General features: G+C 40.0%; 1 protein-coding gene across 6 annotated transcripts in view; it reads right to left on the bottom strand.

Annotated features, from left to right (window-relative positions):
- The window catches only part of LOC124137979, a 67,308-nt gene that overhangs the window by 20,217 nt on the left and 21,586 nt on the right, over window positions 1–25,505 (bottom strand). For 4 of the 6 annotated variants that reach the window (XM_046504457.2, XM_046504458.2, XM_046504459.2 and 1 more), the window contains one exon: window positions 3,714–3,792. In XM_046504457.2, coding sequence (XP_046360413.2) covers window positions 3,714–3,792 — 79 coding nt within the window. Of the gene's footprint in view, window positions 1–3,713; window positions 3,793–12,643; window positions 12,732–21,668; window positions 22,231–25,505 lie in introns of those variants that run through there. The other 2 variants (XM_046504454.2, XM_048397653.1) reach the window with 2 other exon arrangements.

The raw sequence follows: 25,505 nt of genomic DNA, 5'->3' as shown, positions 1-25,505 counted from the left end.
ACCCAACCAACCAACCATTCAATCATCAACCACCCACTCACTCACCAACCCAATCAACCACCCACTCAATCACCAACCTAACCAACCACTCACTCAATAACCAACCCAATTAACCACCCATTCAATCACCAACCACCAACTCAATCACCAACCCAACCAACCACCCACTCACTCACCAACCACCCACTCAATCACAACAAAACATACTCACTTGTTTGGGTTGTTTACCTTTGTTGACTTGGGGAACATTATGCAAATGATGATTTATTTTAATCAAAACCATGTCAGACATGTGAGTAACTTTGTTCTAAAGTTTACAGCAATAATGTTTGTTTGTTTGCTGTTTAACGCAACACTCAGCAATATTCCAGCTATTATGACGTCGGTCTATAAATAATCGAGTATGGACCAGACAATCCAGTGATAGACATCATGAGCATTGATCCATGTAATTGGGATTGCTGACATGCATCAACCAAGTGAGCGAGCCTGACCACCCAATCGCCTCTTACGACAAGTGAATTGAATCCATTAATGTGTATATTCTTTTAAACATGCCCATGTATATTAAACATTTGGAGAAATTTGTTTTATCATAAACCATATTTGTTTGCATTTTAATAAAGTCATAATAATTTTTTGCTGCCTTGCATCAGGGTGGTATATAACGAGTGAGTGAGTGAGTGAGTGAGTGAGTGAGTGAGTGAGTGAGTGAGTGAGTGAGTGAGTGAGCGAGCGAGTGAGTGAGCGAGTGTTTACACTGCTTTTAACAATATTCCAGTAATATCACGGTGATCATAATTGATTCCTCCATATTTGTAATTGTCAGCAGCAGCCTGTTCACCGGGATGTGTTCTAGGTAGAATTAAATCACCTGAGACTGATGGTTATCCAGCTAAGCTTCTTACCTAGGCTGGATCTGACTTGTACCCCCTCCCCTCGTTACCCATCCCGTCAGGACCCCCCTGTCAAAGTCTTAGTGTCAGACACCCTAATTACGCCAGGCTGGGCTGGTCCAGCTTCCTAAGAAGGATTAGCCGACATTGCACTGGTCCCTGGAGGGTAAAAATAGAAACAAAATAATACACTGAACTGGAACAAAAATAATATTCTTGGCGCTGTTCCACATAGTGATCTTAGTCTGCGACCACATTAGAATGTTCATGTAAGATTGCAGAAAGATTGTTCTCATGTCCTAGTGTCCCCCCAATGTCCTAGTGTCCCCCCAATGTCCTAGTGTTCCCCAATGTCCTAGTGTCCCCCCAATGTCCTAGTGTTCCCCAATGTCCTAGTGTCCCCCAATGTCCTAGTGTCCTACCAATGTCCTAGTGTCCCCCCAATGTCCTAGTGTTCCCCAATGTCCTAGTGTCCCCCAATGTCCTAGTGTCCTACCAATGTCCTAGTGTCCCCCCAATGTCCTAGTGTTCCCCAATGTCCTAGTGTTCCCCAATGTCCTAGTGTCCCCCAATGTCCTAGTGTCCTACCAATGTCCTAGTGTCCCCCCAATGTCCTAGTGTTCCCCAATGTCCTAGTGTCCCCCAATGTCCTAGTGTCCTACCAATGTCCTAGTGTCCCCCCAATGTCCTAGTGTTCCCCAATGTCCTAGTGTTCCCCAATGTCCTAGTGTCCCCCAATGTCCTAGTGTTCCCCAATGTCCTAGTGTTCCCCCACTGTCCTACCAATGTCCTAGTGTTCCCCAATGTCCTAGTGTTCCCCCAATGTCATAGTGTTCCCCAATGTCCTAGTGTCCCCCAATGTCCTAGTGTCCTACCAATGTCCTAGTGTTCCCCCAATGTCCAAGTGTCCCCCCAATGTCATAGTGTTCCCCAATGTCCTAGTGTCCCCCAATGTCCTAGTGTCCTACCAATGTCCTAGTGTTCCCCCAATGTCCAAGTGTCCCCCCAATGTCATAGTGTTCCCCAATGTCCTAGTGTCCCAGTGTACCCAAATGTCCTAGTGTCCCCCAATGTCCTAGTGTTCCCCCAATGTCCTAGTGTCCTACCAATGTCCTAGTGTTCCCCCAATGTCCAAGTGTCCCCCCAATGTCATAGTGTTCCCCAATGTCCTAGTGTCCCCCCAATGTCCAAGTGTCCCCCCAATGTCCAAGTGTTCCCCCAATGTCCAAGTGTCCCCCCAATGTCCAAGTGTCCCCCCAATGTCATAGTGTTCCCCAATGTCCTAGTGTCCCAGTGTACCCAAATGTCCTAGTGTCCCCCAATGTCCTAGTGTCCCCCCAATGTCCTAGTGTCCCACCAATGTCCTAGTGTTCCCCCAATGTCCAAGTGTCCCCCAATGTCCTAGTTTTCCCCCATTGTCCTAGTGTCCCCCAATGTCCTTGTGTCCCCAAATGTCCTAGTGTCCCCCAATGTCCCAGAGTTCCCCAATGACCCAGTGTCCCCCCCCAATATCCAAGTATCCACGAATGTCCTAGTGTCCCCCAATGTCCTTGTGTCCCCCAATGTCCTAGTGTCCCCCAATGTCCTAGTGTCCCCCCCAATGTCCCCCATGTCCTAGTGCCCCCCCCCCCCAATGTCCCCCTTGTCCAAGTGTTCTCCCATGTCCTAGTGTCCCCCCCAATGTCCCAGTGACCCAAATGTCCTAGTATCCCCCAATGTCCTAGTGTCACCCGAATGTCCTATTGTCCCTTCCCCAATGTCCTAGTGTCCCCCAATGTCCAAGTGTCCCCCTAATGTCCTAGTGTCACCCAATGTCCTAGTGTCCCCCAATGTGCTAGTGTCCCCCAATGTCCTAGTGTTCCCTCAATGTCCTAGTGTCCCCGTATGTCCTAGTGTCCCCCCAATGCCCTAGTGTCCATCAATGTCCAAGTGTCCCCGTATGTCCTAGTGTCCCCCCAATGCCATAGTGTCCATCAATGTCCAAGTGTCCCCCCAATGTCCTAGTGTCACCCAATGTACTAGTGTCCCCCCCAATGTCCTAGTGTCCCCCAATGTGCTAGTGTCCCCCCAATGTCCTAGTGTTCCCTCAATGTCCTAGTGTCCCCCCCAATGTCCCAGTGACCCAAATGTCCTAGTGTCACCCAATGTCCTAGTGTTCCCTAATGTCCCTTCCCCAATGTCCTAGTGTCCCCCAATGTCCAAGTGTCCCCGTATGTCCTAGTGTCCCCCCAATGCCCCCAATGTCCTAGTGTCCCCCCAATGTCCTAGTGTCCCTCAATATCCAAGTGTCCCCCCAATGTCCTAGTGTCACCCAATGTACAAGTGTACCCCCCCCCCCCCCCCCAATGTCCTGGTGTCCCCTAGTCCTGTCTCCTAGTGTCCCCCATATCCTACTGTCCCGTGCCCCATCCCAGCCCTCTTGTCCTTGTGTCCTCCAGTGTCCTGCTGTCCCCTAGTCCTGTCTTCTAGTGTCCCCCATATCCAACAGTCCCGTGCCCCATCCCAGCCCTCTTGTCCTTGTGTCCTCCAGTGTCCTGCTGTCCCCTAGTCCTGTCTTCTAGTGTCCCCCATATCCAACAGTCCCGTGCCCCATCCCAGCCCTCTTGTCCTTGTGTCCTCCAGTGTCCTGCTGTCCCCTAGTCCTGTCTTCTAGTGTCCCCCATATCCTACAGTCCCGTGCCCCATCCCAGCCCTCTTGTCCTGGTGTCCCCTAGTCCTGTCTCCTAGTGTCCCCCATATCCAACAGTCCCATGCCCCATCCCAGCCCTCTTGTCCCTGTGTCCTTTAGTGTCCAACATGTCTGTCACGTCCTCCTACCTTCCTCTCCTCTCTCTCCGCGTTGTACTTCCCCCTGATGTTGTCCAGCTCATCTTGCTTCACCTTCAGCTCCTTCTCCCTGCAAGGAGACACATTCACATCAACACAGACATCAACAAGATCTAACAGCAGTGCTGGCCTGGGAGTAGACTAACAACTAGTCTCTGAAATGAACATATCGTACAGAAAAAACAGTTGTTCAGTTATCTTAATAAAAATATAATAAAAGGGAGCCCAGTGACTCTCTTCATTTTCAGAAGATTTACAGCTAGAGATTTACTGATAATTACAAGCTCTGTGCTCACTTGTGAATTCAGCAGATTTGTACAGACCCTGATACTGCAGTGATCTAGACTTGCCAAACATTATAGACTTGCATGGGCTGTATGTGATATGTATTTGTATCAGGGTCTGTAAGACAGACTAGCCAGGGAGCTGCCATCTTGTTTAACTTTTAACTGTTTTTCATCGTTCAAAAATCATTATTCAAAGTTTGAAAATTTCAAAGTGATTAAGAGATTGCAAGGTTTTAATCGCATTAAAATCAGATCTTAGTTCTTGCTACCGCTTAACAAAGTTCGAGGACCTCCAATTACAGGTCACGTCAGACCAACCTTTCATCTGTCCAGCATTGCTTACCAGATCAGGAAAGAGACATTCGGAAAGTGTTTTCTAATCATGCAACCTCGCAAATTTAACACAGGGTATTCTGAACAACAGATATGGGTTTTACGCCTTAATCCATACAATCTAGGCCATCTATTAGCCATTCCAGAATATTCTCTTGTCCAGTTTTCAAAATTTTAAATGAGAACTTGTGAACATATGTTTCAAAGCATATAGTCGCCAGTTTGAAACATGTGATGTAAGCTGCCTTCTGATTGGCTAAAGTCAACTTCTTGTCAGTCATTCCACTGGTTGGTCAAAGTTTCTTGAAAGGTTGGTCCAACATAACCTGTAATGGGATGTTATCAGATCTTTGTTTAGTGGTAGCGAGAACTAAGATCTGATATACCGTATTCGACGTAATAAGCGCATGGCTCTAATAAGCGCCCACAGCGTTATTTGCTAATATATTGGCAAGTGAACGATCCCAATTAGCACCCCTTCCGATTGATCAATGTACACAAGACTTTTTTATTTGTGTATAATATGCACTCGTGTGTTATATGCACCCTTAATTATGGGCAATTAAATTCTGGAAAATATATCTGTCGTATATAAACAGTTCAGGCTGTCAGCATAAACCACGAAATTTATCTTTCAACTCTTTCAAAGTAATATTCTAATAAGAGCCCCCTATTTCTAATTTGGAGATGCCCTGGGCGCTTATTACGTCGAATACGGTAAATGAGATTGGCAAGGTCAATTCCATGTAATAGACTGTGGATGGCACAGATACAATCATTAATGCATGGTTCAGGTGAGTCCATCACGTCTACAGGGCACACTTGGAAACTAGGGTTGGGACGGGTAACTCGGGTACTCGGGTCGGGTGGGTACTGAGTAGGACCCAGGTACCCACAGGACTACCTGGTCCAGTGGTTAGTCACATGATATATTGTTTAATAACAAAAATTATCTAGAACTCTATGGTTACACTACAAGTCACTAATGTTTGCATTTCTTTCTGACTATGCACCCAATCCTTCAGACTTTTATATGTTTGAATTAAGATAAAAATTTCAGTCATCTTCAGTGTATGCACAACCAGATTGTTTTATATGTGTGCCTAATCACATTTTGACACAGTCTACGGTCAAACTCTTCTCAATCAGACAGTTTGTACCTATCTCATGAGACCTACAGCGGGTACACTGGTAGGGTCAGGTTTTGGTTTGGTTTGGTTTGTTATTTTACGCCGCACTCAGCAATATTCCAGCTATATGACGGCAGTCTGTAAATAATTGAGTCTGGACCAGACAATCCAGTGATTTACATCATGAACATCGATCCACGCAATTGGGATCGATGACATGCATCAACCAAGTCAGCGAGCCTGACCACCCGATCCCGTTAGTCGCCTTTTACGACAAGCATGGGTTGCTGAAGACCTATTCTACCCCGGATCTTCACGGGTCGGTAGGGTCAGGTAATAGGGTGGTGGGTACCCGGGTAGTGAATCTGGACTCGTCCCAGCCCTATTGGAAATCATTTTTATTTATACCTTGTTAAGATGTTTATTGTATGAAAACAGTGATAACTATACTTTCTCACAAGTAAACTGGTCAAACGCATGGACATGAATAAACAGGAACATATCAATACAATAATACAAAGTAAACATCGGAATTCCGAACCTGAAAAGGGTATTATCAGTTTCAATGGAAAGGAAGGCAAATTTTCTAAATTACCACTGCTTATCTCGCCTGTAGATGCGATAACATTCACTGAGTTCAAAGGCTGACAACCAGAAATTTTAAAATTGAAATGGTTATGATGGATTGATGTGTCCTTCTGTTACCATAGTGACCAATTTGTGACCTTGAGTGAAGAACAGCATTGATTGGAAAAATAAAAGACGAACATTTCAAATAACCTATATTTGTCATTGATCAAAATTATTATTCTTATTTGCAGACTGAATTTCAAAAGGGCATACGAAAACATCTCTACGACTGCCCTGGATACACTTCAAAAACCATTTATGTCTATCCCTGAAGTTGTACTGACATTTAAAAAAATATTTTATGATTTGTAGCCAATCAGAGATGTAGAAGTGTGCTGTAGGATGAGGTTGTTAACTTTCCAGACTTTAACAGGGAGCATGGGTTGAATACTCCCCAGGAAGCTGAGAATGATTGTTGAGTGCACACTGATCCAGTGACTGGGGTAATAATAGCCCTTTGAGCTTCCCCGGTGTGGTGTGGAAATATGCACAAGATAAATGGCTTATTATTATTATTATTATTATTATTATTAAATCCTAAAGCACACATTGGCAGAGATTTCTAATGGGTCAATCTGTAGCCCCCAGTTGTGACAAGTAGAAACATTGATATACGTATGATATGTGATAAAAATTGATATACATATGATATGTGATGCGGTAAGACAAGCGAGCATTATACTGTATTTACAAACAAGACAAATCATCCATTGTATATATGGTATATCTCCAAATAAAAGGAATCAAGTTCACTGTATTCCAACCTAATCTGACACATATATTGAATATACCAACATATATATACGTTACAGTTGAAGAAATAGAAACTTGTATTTTTACAATGTTAATCATTTAACATTCAACTGTAACAGTCAGGCCATTGTCACATGTCTTAACACACTCATTGTCAATTTAAAAAATGTGCATTCATTGCAAAACTAAAATATTTGCAATACATTTCTGTGTTTATGGAGGTTTAGCGTAAAAAACACTAGAAACAAAAAAACATATTGAAGTCAATTTTCATGAATAAATAAGTCAAGAATAACTTCACAGAGTGATAATTCAGTCAGACCCTGATACAAACTCAGTGACACCTTTCAGGGCAATAATGCAACAAAAACGGCAATAGTAGTCAGTGAGTGGGCATAATTTATTTTTAGTTTAATAGAAATATAAACACACAAATTAACTTGATTAGCCAATCAGATGCCATGGAAACACTTGCAATTTATTGATAAATCCATAGCAGCACAGTACAATCAGCTGTAAGTCTTTTCATATTCTGTGCTCTTGATACAAACCATACTGACATAAACTTCCATATAGACATCCACAGAAAGTCATGACTCCTTCACCCGAGCTCACCTTACCTCTCAGTATTGGCTGCTGCAACAATTTCTGCCGCTGTCGGATGTTGTAGATGTGTCCGAGAGACTTTGCGAGTTACACATTTATTTGTACCCAACATTTTGAAAATCTTTGGGGTTATTTTCTTGAATAATACTGTTTTTTTTAATAAGCCAGGTTCAAAATCACCCAGAAGACGAATTTTATCACCAAGTCCGTTATCAGTCAATAACTTTCAACTTTCACACCAAACATATACTTTGCAGGAAAATCACAATGATTTAGACAAATCATTGTCTTAGCTGCAGTGCATCTAGTCAGCAAAACAAAACTGGACAACTAGTTCACAAATACAACACATTCTTCACCTCCGCACGAAAACTTGAGATTTCCCATTTCTGTTGTGTACTTATCCATTAGTGAATGGTCCACATATGTCCAACTCAACGTTAAAAAACAACTTGTTTAATGAACTTAAATAATCCATCCAGTATTCCCCAAGACCAACTCTTCAGAAATCCACAAACTGAGTTCAGCAAGGGTGTTCTCTCTGCCCTGTTTTATTAACAGTAACTGCAAATAAACCAGCCCATCTACGTTACAACACATCTATTGACTATGTTAATACCCAGTAATGTCGGATGTTATTCCCACACAGTAATGTTTATGTTAAAACTTTATAAACATTAACTGCCCCACAACCTACACAGAGCAACAGGCCCAGCATAAACACTGCCCATTCACTTACAGGACACTATCACAATTAGCCTTGGTCCAGCACCATGAAGTGAAAAGAAGTATTGTCCAGCGAAGGAGAAAGGATTTTCTTATAAGCTCTTCATACACGACCAGGTAGTGTATATCACATTTACTTAATAGGAAATGCAAGATATTAGCTTATTACCCAGTATGTGCAGTGTAAGGGAAATATTAATAGGGAGATCATATAAAATCACAATGCTGATCAACCTGCATATCTGTGTATAATGATAATTCACTATCACAGAAAACACTCTGAGTAGGCTGGTCTGAATAGAACCTAATGCCTAATAAACTGTGATTAACATGCTATGTATAGCTTACTTTAATACCTAAATCACACCAGTGCCTAAGCCTATATTATCTGAGTCAACAAAAGGGAGTTATATACCTTAAACAATATAAAAGAAACAATTGATTTGGCTGTTGCACTGATATACCCAGTATACTCTAGCCACTTAATAGTCTGAAATAAATGTATAAAACATAAAAATCTGTCTTAATTCTTGGACCGTGTGGACTGTCTGCTATTTTGTTCTTGTCTTTTTTGTATTGAGAAATGTGATTTGCTTTTCATTTCTATAAGCAGCATTTTTTGTGTGAAAGGAATGAGTAAGTGAGGTGTTACGGATTAGGCGGTCAGACTCCCCACCAACTAATGCTTGTTGAGGTCACCTAACGGATTGGGTGGTCAGACTCCCCCCCAAACTTATGCTTGTTGAGGTCATCTTACGGATCGGGTGGTCAGACTCCCCCCCCAACTTGAGGTCACCTAACGGACCGGGTGGTCAGACTCCCCACCAACTAATGCTTGTTGAGGTCACCTAACGGATTGTGTGATCAGACTGCCCACCAACTAATGCTTGTTGAGGTCATCTTTCGGATCGGGTGGTCAGACTCCCCCCCCCCCCCCAACTTATGCTTGTTGAGGTGATCTAACGGATCGGGTGGTCAGACTCCCCCCCAAACTTATGCTTGTTGAGGTCATCTAACGGATCGGGTGGTCAGACTCCCCCCCCAACTTGAGGTCACCTAACGGATCGGGTGGTCAGACTCCCCACCAACTAATGCTTGTTGAGGTCACCTAATGGATTGTGTGATCAGACTCCCCACCAACTAATGCTTGTTGAGGTCACCTAACGGATTGGGTGGTCAGACTCCCCCCCAAACTTATGCTTGTTGAGATCATCTTACGGATTGGGTGGTCAGACTCCCCCCCAAACTTATGCTTGTTGAGGTCATCTTTCGGATCAGGTGGTCAGACTCCCCCCGCCCCCCCCCCCCCAACTTATGCTTGTTGAGGTCATCTAATGGATCGGGTGGTCAGACTCCCCCCCAAACTTATGCTTGTTGAGGTGATCTAACGGATTGGGTGGTCAGACTCCCCCCCCAAACTTATGCTTGTTGAGGTGATCTAACGGATTGGGTGGTCAGACTCCCCCCCAAACTTATGCTTGTTGAGGTGATCTAACGGATCGGGTGGTCAGACTCCCCCCCCAACTTGAGGTCACCTAACGGATCGGGTGGTCAGACTCCCCACCAACTAATGCTTGTTGAGGTCACCTAACGGATCGGGTGGTCAGACTCCCCACCAACTAATGCTTGTTGAGGTCACCTAACGGATTGGGTGGTCAGACTCCCCACCAACTTGAGGTCACCTAATGGATTGGGTGGTCAGACTCCCCACCAACTAATGCTTGTTGAGGTCACCTAACGGATTGGGTGGTCAGACTCCCCCCCAAACTTATGCTTGTTGAGATCATCTTACGGATTGGGTGGTCAGACTCCCCACCAACTAATGCTTGTTGAGGTGATCTAACGGATCGGGTGGTCAGACTCCCCCCCAAACTTATGCTTGTTGAGGTCATCTTTCAGATCGGGTGGTCAGACTCCCCCCCCCCCAACTTATGCTTGTTGAGGTCATCTAATGGATCGGGTGGTCAGATTCCCCCCCAAACTTATGCTTGTTGAGGTGATCTAACGGATTGGGTGGTCAGACTCCCCCCCAAACTTATGCTTGTTGAGGTCATCTTTCAGATCGGGTGGTCAGACTCCCCCCCCCCCAACTTATGCTTGTTGAGGTCATCTAATGGATCGGGTGGTCAGATTCCCCCCCAAACTTATGCTTGTTGAGGTGATCTAACGGATCGGGTGGTCAGACTCCCCCCCCAACTTATGCTTGTTGAGGTCATCTAACGGATCGGGTGGTCAGACTCCCCCCCCAACTTGAGGTCACCTAACGGATCGGGTGGTCAGACTCCCCACCAACTAATGCTTGTTGAGGTCACCTAACGGATTGGGTGGTCAGACTACCCCCCAAACTTATGCTTGTTGAGATCATCTTACGGATCGGGTGGTCAGACTCCCCCCCCCAACTTGAGGTCACCTAACGGATCGGGTGGTCAGACTCCCCACCAACTTGTGCTTGTTGAGGTCACCTAACGGATTGGGTGATCAGACTCCCCACCAACTAATGCTTGTTGAGGTGATCTAATGGATCGGGTGGTCAGACTCCCCCCCCAAACTTATGCTTGTTGAGGTGATCTAACGGATTGGGTGGTCAGACTCCCCCCCAAACCTATGCTTGTTGAGGTCATCTTATGGATCGGATGGTCAGACTCCCCCCCATCAACTTGAGGTGATCTAACGGATTGGGTGATCAGACTCGGTGACTTGGATGATGGCGTCTCACCCTGAAGACAAGAATAGCTGTTCATGATATCAATCACTGAACTGTGGTCCAGACCTTATAACTTACAAGCTGCTGTCATGTACCTTGAATATTGCAAAGTGCTGTTTAAACAAGAATCAGACATAACAGTATATGAAGTGAAACAGTGTCTTTTTATTTCTGAGTCAAGCGATAATTTACATTTATCATCCAGATCTGGCTTCCCCAGGAGATATCGCTTGGGTGACGTCAAGGGATATCTTCTTGGAGATATCGCTTGTGTGACGTCAAGGGATATCTTCTTGGAGATATCACTCTTATGAAATTATATAACAATGCTTTGCAGACTATCATCAGTCCAATCACATCACAATCAAATGACATCACTAAATCAGCCCTCCAAGTAGCGACCAATTTGGTCACAATTGCGACCTTTCCATTTTGTGACCTGTATTTATTGTTTGGTTGCCAGTTGGATCCCATTAATGAAATTAGCTTGGCAACAAAAATATTTCACATATTGAAAGAAACTGGAGCAGAACATCGCTTGCCTGTATCAACATCATGACTTCCCTGTTTAGGATGTAGTGTAACTCCTTACAGCGATACTGAAGCCTATTTCTTCTGATGACATCGTCTGTAATGCTACAAGTTTAGGTATTTCTGGTCATGTGCACATTTCTGTTTACTTTCAAAATGGCGACATCATCAAATCATAAAAGACTATTTCGCCATGTTTTCAAGAGCCATTGCTAAGACAACCTGTCCATCAATGGTGACATTACCCCCAGCAGTCCTAAAGGCTTTTATTAGATGCAGATGTAGGTCAGCATAGTGGAATCAGACAGTTTAGCATTGGGATGGAGACTACCATAATTACTTCATCTGCTATGAATGTGTCTGATAGCAACAAATGAATCGGAAATCCCAGCGAATACAAAAAACAAACATTGGAATAAAGTGAAATGGCAGCAGCAGTATTGTTTCAGGTAATTGCCTCAAGAATTCCAGTGATGGTCTTTCGACAAGGTTAATTGTTCAATGACTTGTCTTTATTGCAGCAAGTTTTCAAAGTTTGTTGTTCAGACACATTAGAACAATTGGAATATTTTCAAACCTTGTCTTGTCTTATTTAATAATAATTTCTTAAATAATTAATTCTTTGTAAGACTAAAACAATGTGGCTCCTAAAATTTTAATGTGTCTCCTTAAAGTTTTAAATGGCACCGAGAAAAATATTGCCAGGAGCCAACTGGAAAAAAATCTCAGATTGGAGTGCTTTTAATATCTCTGCCAATAAAGCTGGTTTATAATGGCAGACCTATTTACACTCAGGGCACAGCGTATTACTGTTTACAAACTGAAAAAGTTGGAAAACAATTTTGGAAGATAAATAGAGTCTTACCCTCATGTCCTTTTATATCAAATATATCAACATTTGTCAATAAAAGTTTAAAATTCCTTGCCAAGCCTCGGAGTTTTAAACATTTATGGACGAGTGTTGATATATCTCATATCAACAAACATTCATGATGGTCTATATACCTGATACAATCTGTGAAACCATCCATAACCAAGGATAAAAATATATCCTGGATGAAAGTTTGTTCAATGTCAACATTTCATCAGAGAGCATTGTGTAGAACCATAATACAAATACATGAGAATTGATGAAGTTATTTTATGATATGTATTCTGCAATAAAGATAAGAATAATATTTCTCAAGAATCTCAAGAGAAATATACATAATAATTATTTACCATGATTTAGCCGTTTTCAATACAGACAAGGCATCAAACGAGGAAAATCTTCTGCGAGAGCCCATGCTTATTTATCAATGTGAGTCGGCTTTTGAAACCAGTGACTACCTATTTCTCATGAGGCTCTCCATGGGGCACCCAATCTACAATTCTAAATTCATATTAAAATTTCATCAATATTATTTTAAAACTGTATAACATTGATAAAACAATAAATACAAATGATAAATGACAACAAAAATACAACATCATGACAATCTAAAATTTAGGAATTAAGAGTAGGGTTCCCCATCTTGACCCTCAGTGCACACAAACTTGTCATAAACATCCAGACCTGTAAACTTAAGTCCCATCAACGGCCGGCTTTAACATGACAAAAGTTCATTTCACTTCTTAATGGTACTCGGAGCACAATCATGGAATAAACATAATGTGCATGTTGTGTACTTTGATCTCCCATTTTTCATGCAAGTGTCTGCAGTGTATTCAAAAGGGGTACCACCCGGCGCCTATGACAGACGATTCACCTATGAATAAAGACAGATCTGTAGGTAAAATACCTCAGGCCATGCCTTTCAATCAACTTTGAAATCATGCAATCAAATAACCATTTCACATTCACTGTGCCTGCTCACACATCTGACACACCTAGTCCTGATACACAACATGGGCCTTGACGTCTGGCTTTACCCATGTCAACTGGGAGAAAAACCTACTGTGTTTTGAAATTTTAGGTCGACTTAGATTTGATACCTATTATTTCTCATTTGGAACCGAGCACTTTAAATGTACACTATTTTTTTTTTTTTTTCCTTTATTGTTTTTAGAAAGACACACCTGTTACATAAATGGGCTTCCGCCCAGGGTAGCAGAAAGCCCATGACATAAAGCACAACTTATCAGTACATCTTGCTTTGTTGTTTTTTTTTATACAGAAAATAACATACTTCTCACTCACACATTCACTCTTGTTTATATATCATATTGCAGTTTAGGAAAGTACATGGTCTCAAACATTAAAATCTTAAGTACAAAACTAAAATTAAATTGAAAGCTTCTCCTCATTTTCGAAAAGTTGATGATACAGCATCCAAGCACCATAGAATTTCTGTTGATTACCTGTCTTGAAAGCAATATCTTTTTCAATGTTGTATCGTGAAAAAGCTTCCTTTTTATAAACATGAAAATAAGGTTTTGTATTTTGGAATTTGCATCTATAAATATAGTGTTTGGCAATTAGTAAAAGTAAATCAAACACTTTATCTGTTTTTATGTTCTCTTTAACTCCAAAAAGTATCAATTCTGCACAAAATGTCATATTATAAACATGAAAGCACTGGTCGATCCACAATGACACTTCATCCCAAAATTGTTTTATTACATCACATTACCAAAACAAGTGAGTAATTGTTTCCTTTAAATGTACACTATTGATGTATTCATACACACTTTAAATGTACACTATTGATGTATTCATACACACTTTAAATGTACACTATTGATGTATTCATACACACTTTAAATGTACACTATTGATGTATTCATACACACTTTAAATGTACACTATTGATGTATTCATACACACTTTAAATGTGTGCAAAGGCTTAATTTAAAGGTATCAAAAGGAACCTCATTTTAACCAATCAGAATTCAATGTTATGGTAGAACACTGAATACAGAGGGCAAAATTGAAGGAGTTTCCACTGACACTTAAATATACTTTACCAGGAAAACAGTATTCAGTGAAACCCTTTTAAGGTAACAATGTGTTTTTTTACAGATTAGACTAACCAATGCCAAAAGATACACTAAAAAAATACAAATAAAAATAGAGCAAAATTATTTGTATTGCCCTGAGAGTTCAATGTTTAATGATTTTGAAAAATAAAAATATTTCACTACAACAATTTAACTGATAATGAATCAATTGTGTTGCATAATTTGGTCACTGCAAATCTTGTAAAAGAAAAAAATCTTTTCTGACTGAATACAGTTACATACTATGACAAAAATAATAAAGATTGAACACAGTCAGCCCACTAAAACTTTTTAAAAAAACATTACGCAAAATAGTATACAAAATTAACAGTACTATAAGACCAACAAAGTTTATTTTAATTTTTACCTACCCAAGGATGGGTTAGGAAAACAAACGTAAACTTAAAACATCAACGTCAGAGAGCATCAACATTGAGTGAGTGAGTGAGTGAGTGAGTGAGTGAGTGAGTTGGGTTTAACGCCGCTTTTAACAGTATTCCAGTTATATCACGGCGTGTCAGCTTAATGTGGGAGGAAAGCCCAAAGTGATGCAGGTCTCAGACGTTTACCACTTCGGTGAAACCCACGAGCACGGGTATGGTGCTGACAAACCTAGAAACATAATCAGGGCGAACCGGGATTCGAACCCACAATCATAGGTTTCTGGCATGCCCAAGGGACGCAACTCTGCACAGCGAATCGCGGCGCCTTAGACGACTGGGCCACCTGTGCCCCCTAGAGAGCATCAATAACCAGAAACATGAAGCATTTAGTGAAATAATCTCCCTACCAGTTAACATCCAAATTATTATCATAGTACGAGTTTTATAATGTCCATCATTTAAGGCTTAGAAATATATAACATCAACGCCAGAGAATAACTCCAACTTATCCAACAAAACAGATTCCAGATCCGGTGGTCAGGCTTGCTGACTTGGTCGGTGCATGTCTACGTATCCCAATTGCAAGGATCGATGTCCTCGTTGTCAATCACTGGATTGTCCAGTCCAGACTCAATTAGTAACAGACTGACGTCATATAGGTGGAATATTGCTCAGTGCGGCGTCAAACAACAAACAAACATTTCTTAAAATATTCTGTTTCAGTAACATTGAGTGGTTTCTATGATTTATATACTTATATTCAATGAGTGTTGTGGTAAAAATAATTAAACTTATTTACCATGTTAATTTTATATTAAATTCATTTCAAATAAACGCTCACACAAATTATTGTTATAATTTGCCTACTTCCTTTTGGCAAATTGACCAAATAATCAACAGATATCAAATTGGTTTGATTTAAGTATACACATGTATATCAGTGAACTTTGATTTATCATGCCTTCTAATGATAGCAAATATCAGTACACAGCACAAGCTCATTGGTTGATACAGTGTCTGAGATAATCCTCCAATAAAATCTCTAGTCAATGCCAACCAATGCAGTCAGTGTTTATCTTGTTTCTACATCACAGAGTCTCTCATTCTGTTGCTATATGCAAAGTTATTAAACTTTCTGATAGATATGAACTCCAACAAAACCAATCTCCACATGAAAGGAATCATACATTTGCCTGACACAATGCCATTCACTGTTTGTATAAAGGATTCATCTACCATTGGTAAAATATTACTTTCCTCAATACATATCATTATTCCCAGATCCTACTTTCCATAAAACTACTTACGATTGGAATAGCTAGCAACAAGCCTCTGACAATGGTTTCAATCTTTGATATCGAAATATATATTACCGAATACTGGATTTGGAATTGATCTATCAGGTATGGTTTAATAGAAGAGAAATGGCATGAATTTACAATCAATTCTACAGTAGGAGTGACGCCTACCTGTTTGGGAGGGTGTGTTTACTATCATTGTGAACACTGTATTTCGTGCAAGTTGTTTTCAAAGCAACACAAACTATAGTCTATACTGTTGTGTTCGTGAGTACCTGTCAACCAAACTCCCATCACTGACTGTTGTAATTTCAAATACTATTTAAACAATTTGTTTGCCTCATTCGCTGTAGTTTGTAAAGCAAAAAGACATGTTTTGTGAAGTCTTTAGAAACTTCAACAAAACATGGATATTTATTAAATTAATAAATTTATTTATTAAATATGTATCATAACAATTTGATCATAAATTAGAAAACTTGCTATGAAAGATTGTTAAATAATAATATTTTAGAAATGAATTCTGGTCCAAAAATAATAATGGAATAATATTCATAATCACAAATGGCACCACTTAAGTCCTGGTTTGAGACTTGAGAACCACCTGAACATTTATCAGTTTTAAGGAGTTAACACTGTATTTACACCTGTAAAATAGACATATATGTATCAGTATACAAAAGGTTCAAGTTTTTACTGATGGAGATAAGTATATACATGTACTATGATATCAGAATACGATACTCACATCTTCTGTGACACAGCACCACGACTACCACAGACAGATATTTATACCGCCATTGGGAGTCGATAGCATCTGTGAACTCTCCCCAACCTTCCCATAGCAATTATACTGCTTAATGGATTATGAGACAATGCAAATTTACCTGTAGAGGCAGGTAGCCATTACGACATCCCAGGTGTGTCAGGCACATGTTATCTCAGTATCGTGTTTCAACTAATTATGTCAGTCTATCGGCTACCAATATATACTACTCAAAAGAAGTTAAGGAACTCCCTATTCTTTCCGATTACTTAAGTTAATCTGTGAATGGGGTGTTCTTTAACTTCTTCTGAGTCGTATATTCAACATGTGGTTATTTCAGGTTTCAAGCGAAATATATACAAGCGCACATGCACACAGGCACGCACGCAAAAACGCAAAAACGCAAAAACGCACGCACGCAAAAACGCACACACACTGAGAGCACAGAACGTGATACATTGGTCATTTCAGCATGTATTATCATATACAAGAGCACGGCAGAACAAGCTAACTTAACTAAATGTTTTACAAATTGCAGCACCATCTGGCGTCAATGTGTCCCTTAAATAAGTGCCCTTTTTGTGCAGTGACATTCTTTAATACACATTATTCTTTTATACATATGACATCTTTTTTTTTGCAAGTCGTTCATTGGTATTTGTTTTGTATTTCGAGTTCATTATTCGAATGTAAATAATTACCTTCATTTGTAACATTCATTCTTTATTTGTAACATTTGACTATTATTGCGTACTTTTGACCTTTATTTCAACTTTGTATTTTTTACCTAATGGAACTCAAATTTGGAAAAAACAAGAAAACAGCAGTATCACTATCCCAAGCCGTGGGGTAGATTAGAATTTTGTTTGTTTGTTCGTGAATATACATGGAGAAAGGGAGAATAAATCTGGAAAAAATTAATTATGGAATCAATCAAACTCAGTCCTGACAAGTATCTCTTAGATAAGTATGCAAAGTATCATTTACGTAAGTTCCGTATTTTCTGAGAAAACTTGTCCCTGTTGCAGCTACTATGCAGCTACTATACTAAAATAGCATGGATCAAGGGCCGTAACTTTGTAAAAAGAAATTTCACGTCACCAATTTCATAGCTCAGTCTTGATAAGTATCTCTTAGAAGCATATATATACATGTGTATAGTTTCTCAGGAAATTTGTCCCCATTGAAGACAGGATGTATAAAATCTAAAAAGATGTAACAAGGCATATAACTCTGGAAACAAATTAACATATGGCAACAATTTTTAAACTCAGTCTTGACAAGTATCACTTAGGTGATCTTGCAAACTTTCATTCATCTAACTTCAGTTGTTTTTGAAAAAACTTGTTCTTCATTTCACGCAGTATGCACAAATTTGAAAAGCATGGAACAAGGGCCATAACTCTGTAAAACATGAATTTACGACACCAATTTTTAATTTTTAATTTAAGATGATGACCAGTAACATCAGTGTGTAAAATTTCATTTCTCAACTTAAATAGTTTTTGAGAAAACGTGTCCCCATTCAGAAGTGGATGGCCAGACGTGCCCCAACAACTTGAAGGGAGAACCTATAACAGCTCTGCTTTTACTAGCATCATCTTTAACGTTTATTCTAAGAAAGTGGTTGCCTTTGTTTCCTTGACATTGTTGTGAGAATGGACCCCATGTTTGACCCGGGCAAGGCAGAAGGGTACACACGTGGGCAACTGGAATGAATGCTGTACAGTAACTGGAAAAGCCAGGGTCTACAGTCAGAGTACATATGGGTGTCGTACTGTGGCACAGTAGGCATGGTGTCAGCTTGCTATGCACATTGTCTGTGTTTGAATCCTGTGTGTTCATCTCTAAAACCCAATGATGGTGTCATAATCTAGCTGAGGTATTCAGTTGAATGTGACTGACAACCACTATTGAAAGAAACTAAACTTAATATATATATTTTATATTGTATAAAAAATATATAAATATATCCATAAGAGTTCACCCAAGAAAACAACCCAGCCGGCCAAACACGATAAAATCATCAAAGTCACAACCAGATTTCCTTAATGACACAAGTCTACCTTCTTTATCAACTTAACAAAATCAAACCTGCATTGCAGTGTAAAGAAGTATAAAACAGATCTAAAACCATAACCATTAAGTTATTAAAACACTGAAGTATCTTTTACAAAAGGCCTCAGTGAAAACACTTGCTCATGTACACACTTCCCTTCCTAAACACTTCAAAAGTGAAAATGATTTAATTAAATGTCTTTTCTCGTCTCTAAAAAACTTATTTAGTGTTTTTTATTACATTCAAAATTAATGAGATCCTGAACCCTAGAGGGTCTTAGGCAATAAATGTCCCAGCCATGTGCCTCTACATGAGGAGATCAGTGACTGAATGGAGAAAGGGTTGACAGAATATATTTACAACCAGCAAAGCGTATATGTCTAAACATGCTTGTAACTATCTCGTCTATAACACTCAATAGGACCATAGTTCCCAAAGTGTTAGTTTGAGATTTCTATAGCCATTAATCAAACTCGAACTCTTAAAAAACCTTCATAACAAAAAAAGTAAAACAGCACTTATTCCTGTGTGTGACAATTTATGACTCACTTCAACAGGTTTAATAATAAATTAAAAATTATTTTATTTTCAAAACAATGACAAAAAGCAGTTTTTCAACCAATCAGATCATTAGCTATTATTCTGTGTTATAGTAATTATAAGATGTAGCACTTTTATGCACTACACAATGTAATTGTGATGCTTTAACTGTTCTGTAGTAAACAAAGATACAGGTACGTCAGCTGAAAATTTGTTTCTTTGTTGTTTTTTTGTTTGACACCGCACTCAGCAATATTCAAGGTCAATAGACAGTGGTCTGTAAATAATCAAGTCTGGATCAGACAATCCAGTAATTGATATCATGAGCATCCATCTTCGTAATTGGAATACTATGACATGCATCAACCAAGTCAGCGAGCCTGACCAAATGATCCCGTTAGTCACCTCGCCAATACACGACTTATCTGGAGCTCTATGTATAAGATAATCACAGTTTGAAAATGTGAACCAGATAATCACAGTTTGAAAATGTGAACCAGATAATCAGTTTGAAAATGTGAACCAGATAATCACAGTTTGAAAATGTTGACCAGATAATCAGTTTGAAAATGTGAACCAGATAATCAGTTTGAAAATGTTGACCAGATATGTGAACCAGATAATCAGTTTGAAAATGTGAACCAGATAATCACAGTTTGAAAATGTGAACCAGATAATCAGTTTGAAAATGTGAACCAGATAATCAGTTTGAAAATGTGAACCAGATAATCACAGTTTGAAAATGTGAACCAAACCAACGGCAGGTTGCAATCACATAGCTAGGGTTTATTACCACAATACTATCGGCCAATCAACCCCCCTCCACCCAGTGTTTGAAATAAGCACTTGCCCATAGGCATTTCAAATACTGCCACCAACTCCACCACCACCCCAGTTCTTAGATTTTATACTTTATATTTCTGTGTCCCCTGCATTTTGGGCTAGAAAGCACATAAATATAAAAACAGATAGGTCTAGCCCCTTCAGTTAAAAGAGTCAAGCTTAAGTCAAGCCGGCCAGAGTCAATGTATCGTCAAGAACGAGAGAGTGCATTAGGTTCTGAATTTTCTCAATTACACCACAGTGAGGAAAGGCTAAATTGATGCAGGTCATTGATGTTGACTACTTCGTAAATCCCAGGGCATGGAGCTGGTAACTCCAGTCATAATCCGGGCAAACATGGGATTCAAACCCAGGGACATGGATCCCCGCAGGTAAGGGACACAACTGTGCACTGCGAGTTGACGCAATGTGACCAACTAGATTACCTGTGCACTGTCATCAAAAAAGAGGATCCACACCAGGGATTTATCTCACCCTGCTCAGCGATTCCCGCCCCCCCCCCCCCCCCCCTTCCCCAGTCTGCAGCAAATGTACATTCCATTCCCCGAAAAATGCCATTTCCTGTTGATACAGTCACAACTAATGTGACAGCTTGTAGAGGTGACTTGTATTTCACAGATAACAGGTCCACTAAAGAGAAGTGGGCTTAAGGCTTAGTAATGCAATGTTGTATTGAATGCAATTTAAAATACCTCAGAATTGAGGAAAATAAGAACTTGAAAAAATCCCAATTTTGAAAAACATAATGTTTTATCCTAATTTGCCTGCCAGGGGCACTTTGTTTAGAATCTAAGATAAATAAATGTGTAGTATCTATAACATAAAGCAGTTATGACAAGTTTATGTTTCATAGCCTTGTTAACTGCCATTTATTTACATATAGGGGCAGTCGGGTAGCCTAGTGGTTAAAGCGTTCATTGTGACAGAAGAGGCACAGATCATTCTGAACATGATTAAGTATATACAGAAAAATATTAGTGGTAAGAATTCTATGGGTAATTTGGTATTGAAACCAACACAGTTTTACATTGTGTGTTGTACTGAATATCTTATTAGAAATATTGTTCCAACCTAAGTTTTCAAATTGTAGTTCCCACTTTTCCTGCCCTTTAGTTTTAACTTCTGTAGAGACCAATGAAAAATAGATATGCTTTAAACCTGACTCGGAACTACAAATAGTTTTAACTACACAGTGCTGGTCCTCCACAGAATCTGTCGGAACTATTTAATGTGAGGGATGCACGTATCTATGACCACGATGACAGGTGCAACGAAGCAATAGAAACATCACCATGCAAGACACACATTTACAAAAAACTTTTACAGGTAGGCTGTCATGAAATGTATATTGTCACACAAACGAAACATTACAAAATACCTTTCAGTTAATTTCTTGGTTTCTAACAGCGTAGTGGCAACGGAATGGAGGCTCATCCTCGTCCTCAGCATGCTGCCCCCTGGTGTCACCGTACTGTTCCGACGTTCTCGCGACTTGGACACAGCTTTGGCCCATAATGACGCAGTTTTCAGCTTGGAATCGGTCATAATCTTCTGTGTTGAACAGTATCCAAGGCAAACACGGTGCGGATCAAGAAGACGGCACGATTTATCATTACACTGATTGCATCTTCGACAGAACACAAATCTCACCTATTTCACATTTGACAGGCCGATATTCATATGTTTAATCCATGAAATCATTCATAAGTCAGTGGCCATGTAGATTTCTGACATATCCTTACCTAGGACATGACTGTAGATTATGGGAACACGATGTACGTGGCTGGCGGGAACAAATATGGAGGTACAGGGAAAGCAAATTCCTCATTAATCTTTATTGTTGAAAATGTTATCACCTGAAGACTGGTTTATCAGCAAGCAAATGGCGTGATTGGAACTCAAAGTCTGCCCTTCCCTATCACTCTATGCAAACATTTCTACACTCATCTCAATTGCAACCACTAATTCATAAATGGATGTGAAAATAAATTGATGAATGTAAATTTGTATAATTATCCATATGATATAGAATAAATTGATAAATCAAAATTGTATCAATCTTCAATATTTTTCAGTTTTCATATATGAGAAATTAAATTAAAAAACGTCTTACTAAACTTTCCAAATTGATCATCTTAAATACAGATCGAAACGTAAATGATTTAACATGTAATAACTGAGATTTTAAAACAATTGAAATGACTTAACCATGATATAAGAACGTTATTATTGTTACTCAAACTATTTAAAAACTAAAACAGCAATCCTAATGAAACGAAATAAACACTGATAAAAAGAAGTACAAAATGGACCATCAAAAAACACCCAAGCGAACCAAGACTTTGGGGAAATCAATAACGGACATATCCTCTTTGTCAATCAGTTACGTCTTCAATGGACACAGCATCCCACTGACCCCTCAGCAAAATAAATCCATGAGATAACAGATGCCTCTGACAGATCCTGGTCACAAATCGGCGCAATAAACGCCAACAGTAAACGTCTAGTACATGCCACCAAATCAATATGAATCTTGTCTACCTGTCAACAGAGGACAACAATCTCACTCCCTCTCTCCACAAACGCTCCGAACATGAACCGATCTCTGAAACTTATTCAGAACCATATTGACAAGCGAAAGGATCATTTCCTCTTCAATACAAGGCATTGTTGATAGCGGCTTCAAAATGGACTTGTAGTTTTATGACCTTTCATTCACGTATCAATGGGGCTCGATTGTAGACAAAGCTGACTTCAAGCCAATCTGGACGACTGTATAGAAAGACCATCTCTCTGTGAGAAACAGTGTGTTTCTTTCGTATCACATCCAAATCCACACTGTTTTAATCTTGTCCAAATTCTTCAGATGTAGATACCATGGTTGATTGACAGGCACATATTTCACTCGACATATATAAGCCTTGTCCATTTGTTCCACAGATCCAAAATTACAAAAACCACAAAAATCAGTCTGTAGAATCACATAAATTCTTTGAACCAACTTGATCCAAATCAGAAATTCATCGAATCACAATCCTCGAGTTGTCCATATCAGACCTGATTGACAGACTCAGAGATAAATTTCCCCGGAGACATCCTGGTAAGCCATATCTTGTAGGACACGACAAGTTCAGGTGACAACAGAATAATCAAGATGAAATTCACTCTGAACAATCTATGAATTGCTTTTCTTTGTGAAAAAGCTTTTATCGTCTACAGGGATTGAGATTCCTTTCCATGGCGAATGACTAAAATTGCATTAATAAACCATTAGAAGCGTCTCCCAGCTTATGCCTGTACTGCTCAGTATGTGTATATATTCAATGATGTTTTCGGTATGTTAAGTTGCTTGAATGATTCTGTGCTATGATAGTGTAAGCTCTGCCTGAAGGCAACTGTCACAGTATTTCTGTCATATGGAATTAGTTTGTGTAAGCCTTATATCGTCTCTTGTTACAAATAAACTGAGGAGTTGTTGCAGAAGACTCCAGCAATGCTTGAACTGTTTCCCTGGAAGCAAATTCCAGGCTCAAGTACGGGAAGTGTACCAAGAGTTACAAGTAATATTCTGTGTATGGAGTAATACTTATACACTGAAACGTGTCTTATATGTTATTTAAGAAATAAACGATTCATGGTCGTTGTTTATCCTTCTATAAAACAATGCAAGGAGAATAAACCATGAGGGGCCTATGTTCGAATCTCCAGAAATGACGTCATGATAGAACAATGTTTTATCATGAAATAAACCACATTTTGTTCGTCACTGTGCTCTGTGATTTATCACATAGCTTTCTTATATTTAGTAATACTCCTACTGTACAATGTCTCAGTTTTAATAAAAGCACAAAAAAGCAAAAAGGTAATATTCTGGGTAGGGTAGGGGGAGGGGGAGGGGGAGGGGGAGGGGGACCTAAGATTTTGGTGTGAGACAGAAACTTTTCTCGGTCACCAGCCCAAGAAACACCACTTTTTTCTCTAAAGCATTTCAAATTCCTTTTGCAGGACACATTTGTTATCAGTGCATCCAGCCAGTTCAGGTAGCAAGGGATCCAACATTTTTAAAAGGGAGAGGTCCAAAATATCAAAATTCTCTCTCAGTCAATCATACTGCCTACAACATACTACATTTGGTTTTAAAAGGGGGTGGAGGGAGGGAGGGGGGTCTGGATGCCCTGGACCCCGCATCTGGATCCGTTTGCATGACACATTTGTTTTCAGGGCTCACCCATTCAGTTATTATTTATGTGTAGGATAAAACACTTACCCTCATGTGTTTATGAGATTTATAACCCAAATTCAAGGGATAAAACCTTGTGTCTGACGCCCCCTGGTTTTATCCCATGGTTTTTATACCTTTTGGGTGGTTTATACTCTTGAATCTGGCTCTCAAAATACTGGCTGCAATTTCAATTGATGAGATGTCTATAAGTGACTGGGCCGCCTTTGTGGTCTAGTGGTAGAGCATCCGCCTGGGTAGCAGAAGTCGGAGGTTCGATCCCTGGTCGTGTCATACCAAAAGATGTTAAAAGATGGTACTTGTTGTTACCCTGCCTAGCATTCAGCATTCAGGGGCTAAAACAAGGACTGGTCGGCTCAGAGTCAGTATACTGTGTCTGAGTGGGGTATTCATGTTAAACTGCGGCATGGTATCCCAGTGGGATAGTACTATAAATCGGCATTGTTCTGGACTAGTCCAAGCAGCCACACACACACATCGCCATGCAAGTGCAATAGTCTTGAACACCACATTAAACCCCATTTCATCTTCACCATAAGTGACTATACTGTCCATACTCACAGTCCACACGTCCTACTCAGCGATATTCCAGCCATATGATTGCGCTCTGTATATAATTGAATCTGGACCAGAAAATCCAGCAATTGTCATCTACTGATGAGCATCGATCTATGCAATTGGGATACAATGCCATGCATCAACCAATTGAGTGAACCTGACCACCCATTAGTCAGTCTTCATGGGTGAGACAATCATGGGTTGTTGAAGACCAATTCTAACCCGGATCTTCACCGGTGAGATAGATTTGCAGTACAAAAGATTTCCTTCAAAACAATAAGTTTTTATTAGCCGATAATCTGTTTGTTTATTTGTTGTTTATCGCTGCAATATTCCAGCTATATGACAGCAGTCTTTAAATAATTGAGTCTGGACCAGACAATCCAGTGATTGACATCGCCCCACCCAATTGGGATA

This window comes from Haliotis rufescens, unplaced genomic scaffold (assembly GCF_023055435.1).
Source record: "Haliotis rufescens isolate VD_foot unplaced genomic scaffold, xgHalRufe1.0.p SCAF_17, whole genome shotgun sequence".
In the NCBI taxonomy this organism is placed as follows: Eukaryota; Metazoa; Mollusca; class Gastropoda; order Lepetellida; family Haliotidae; genus Haliotis; species Haliotis rufescens.
The sequence above is the reverse complement of the archived record's forward strand: the minus strand, read 5'-3'. Positions and strand labels throughout refer to the sequence as shown.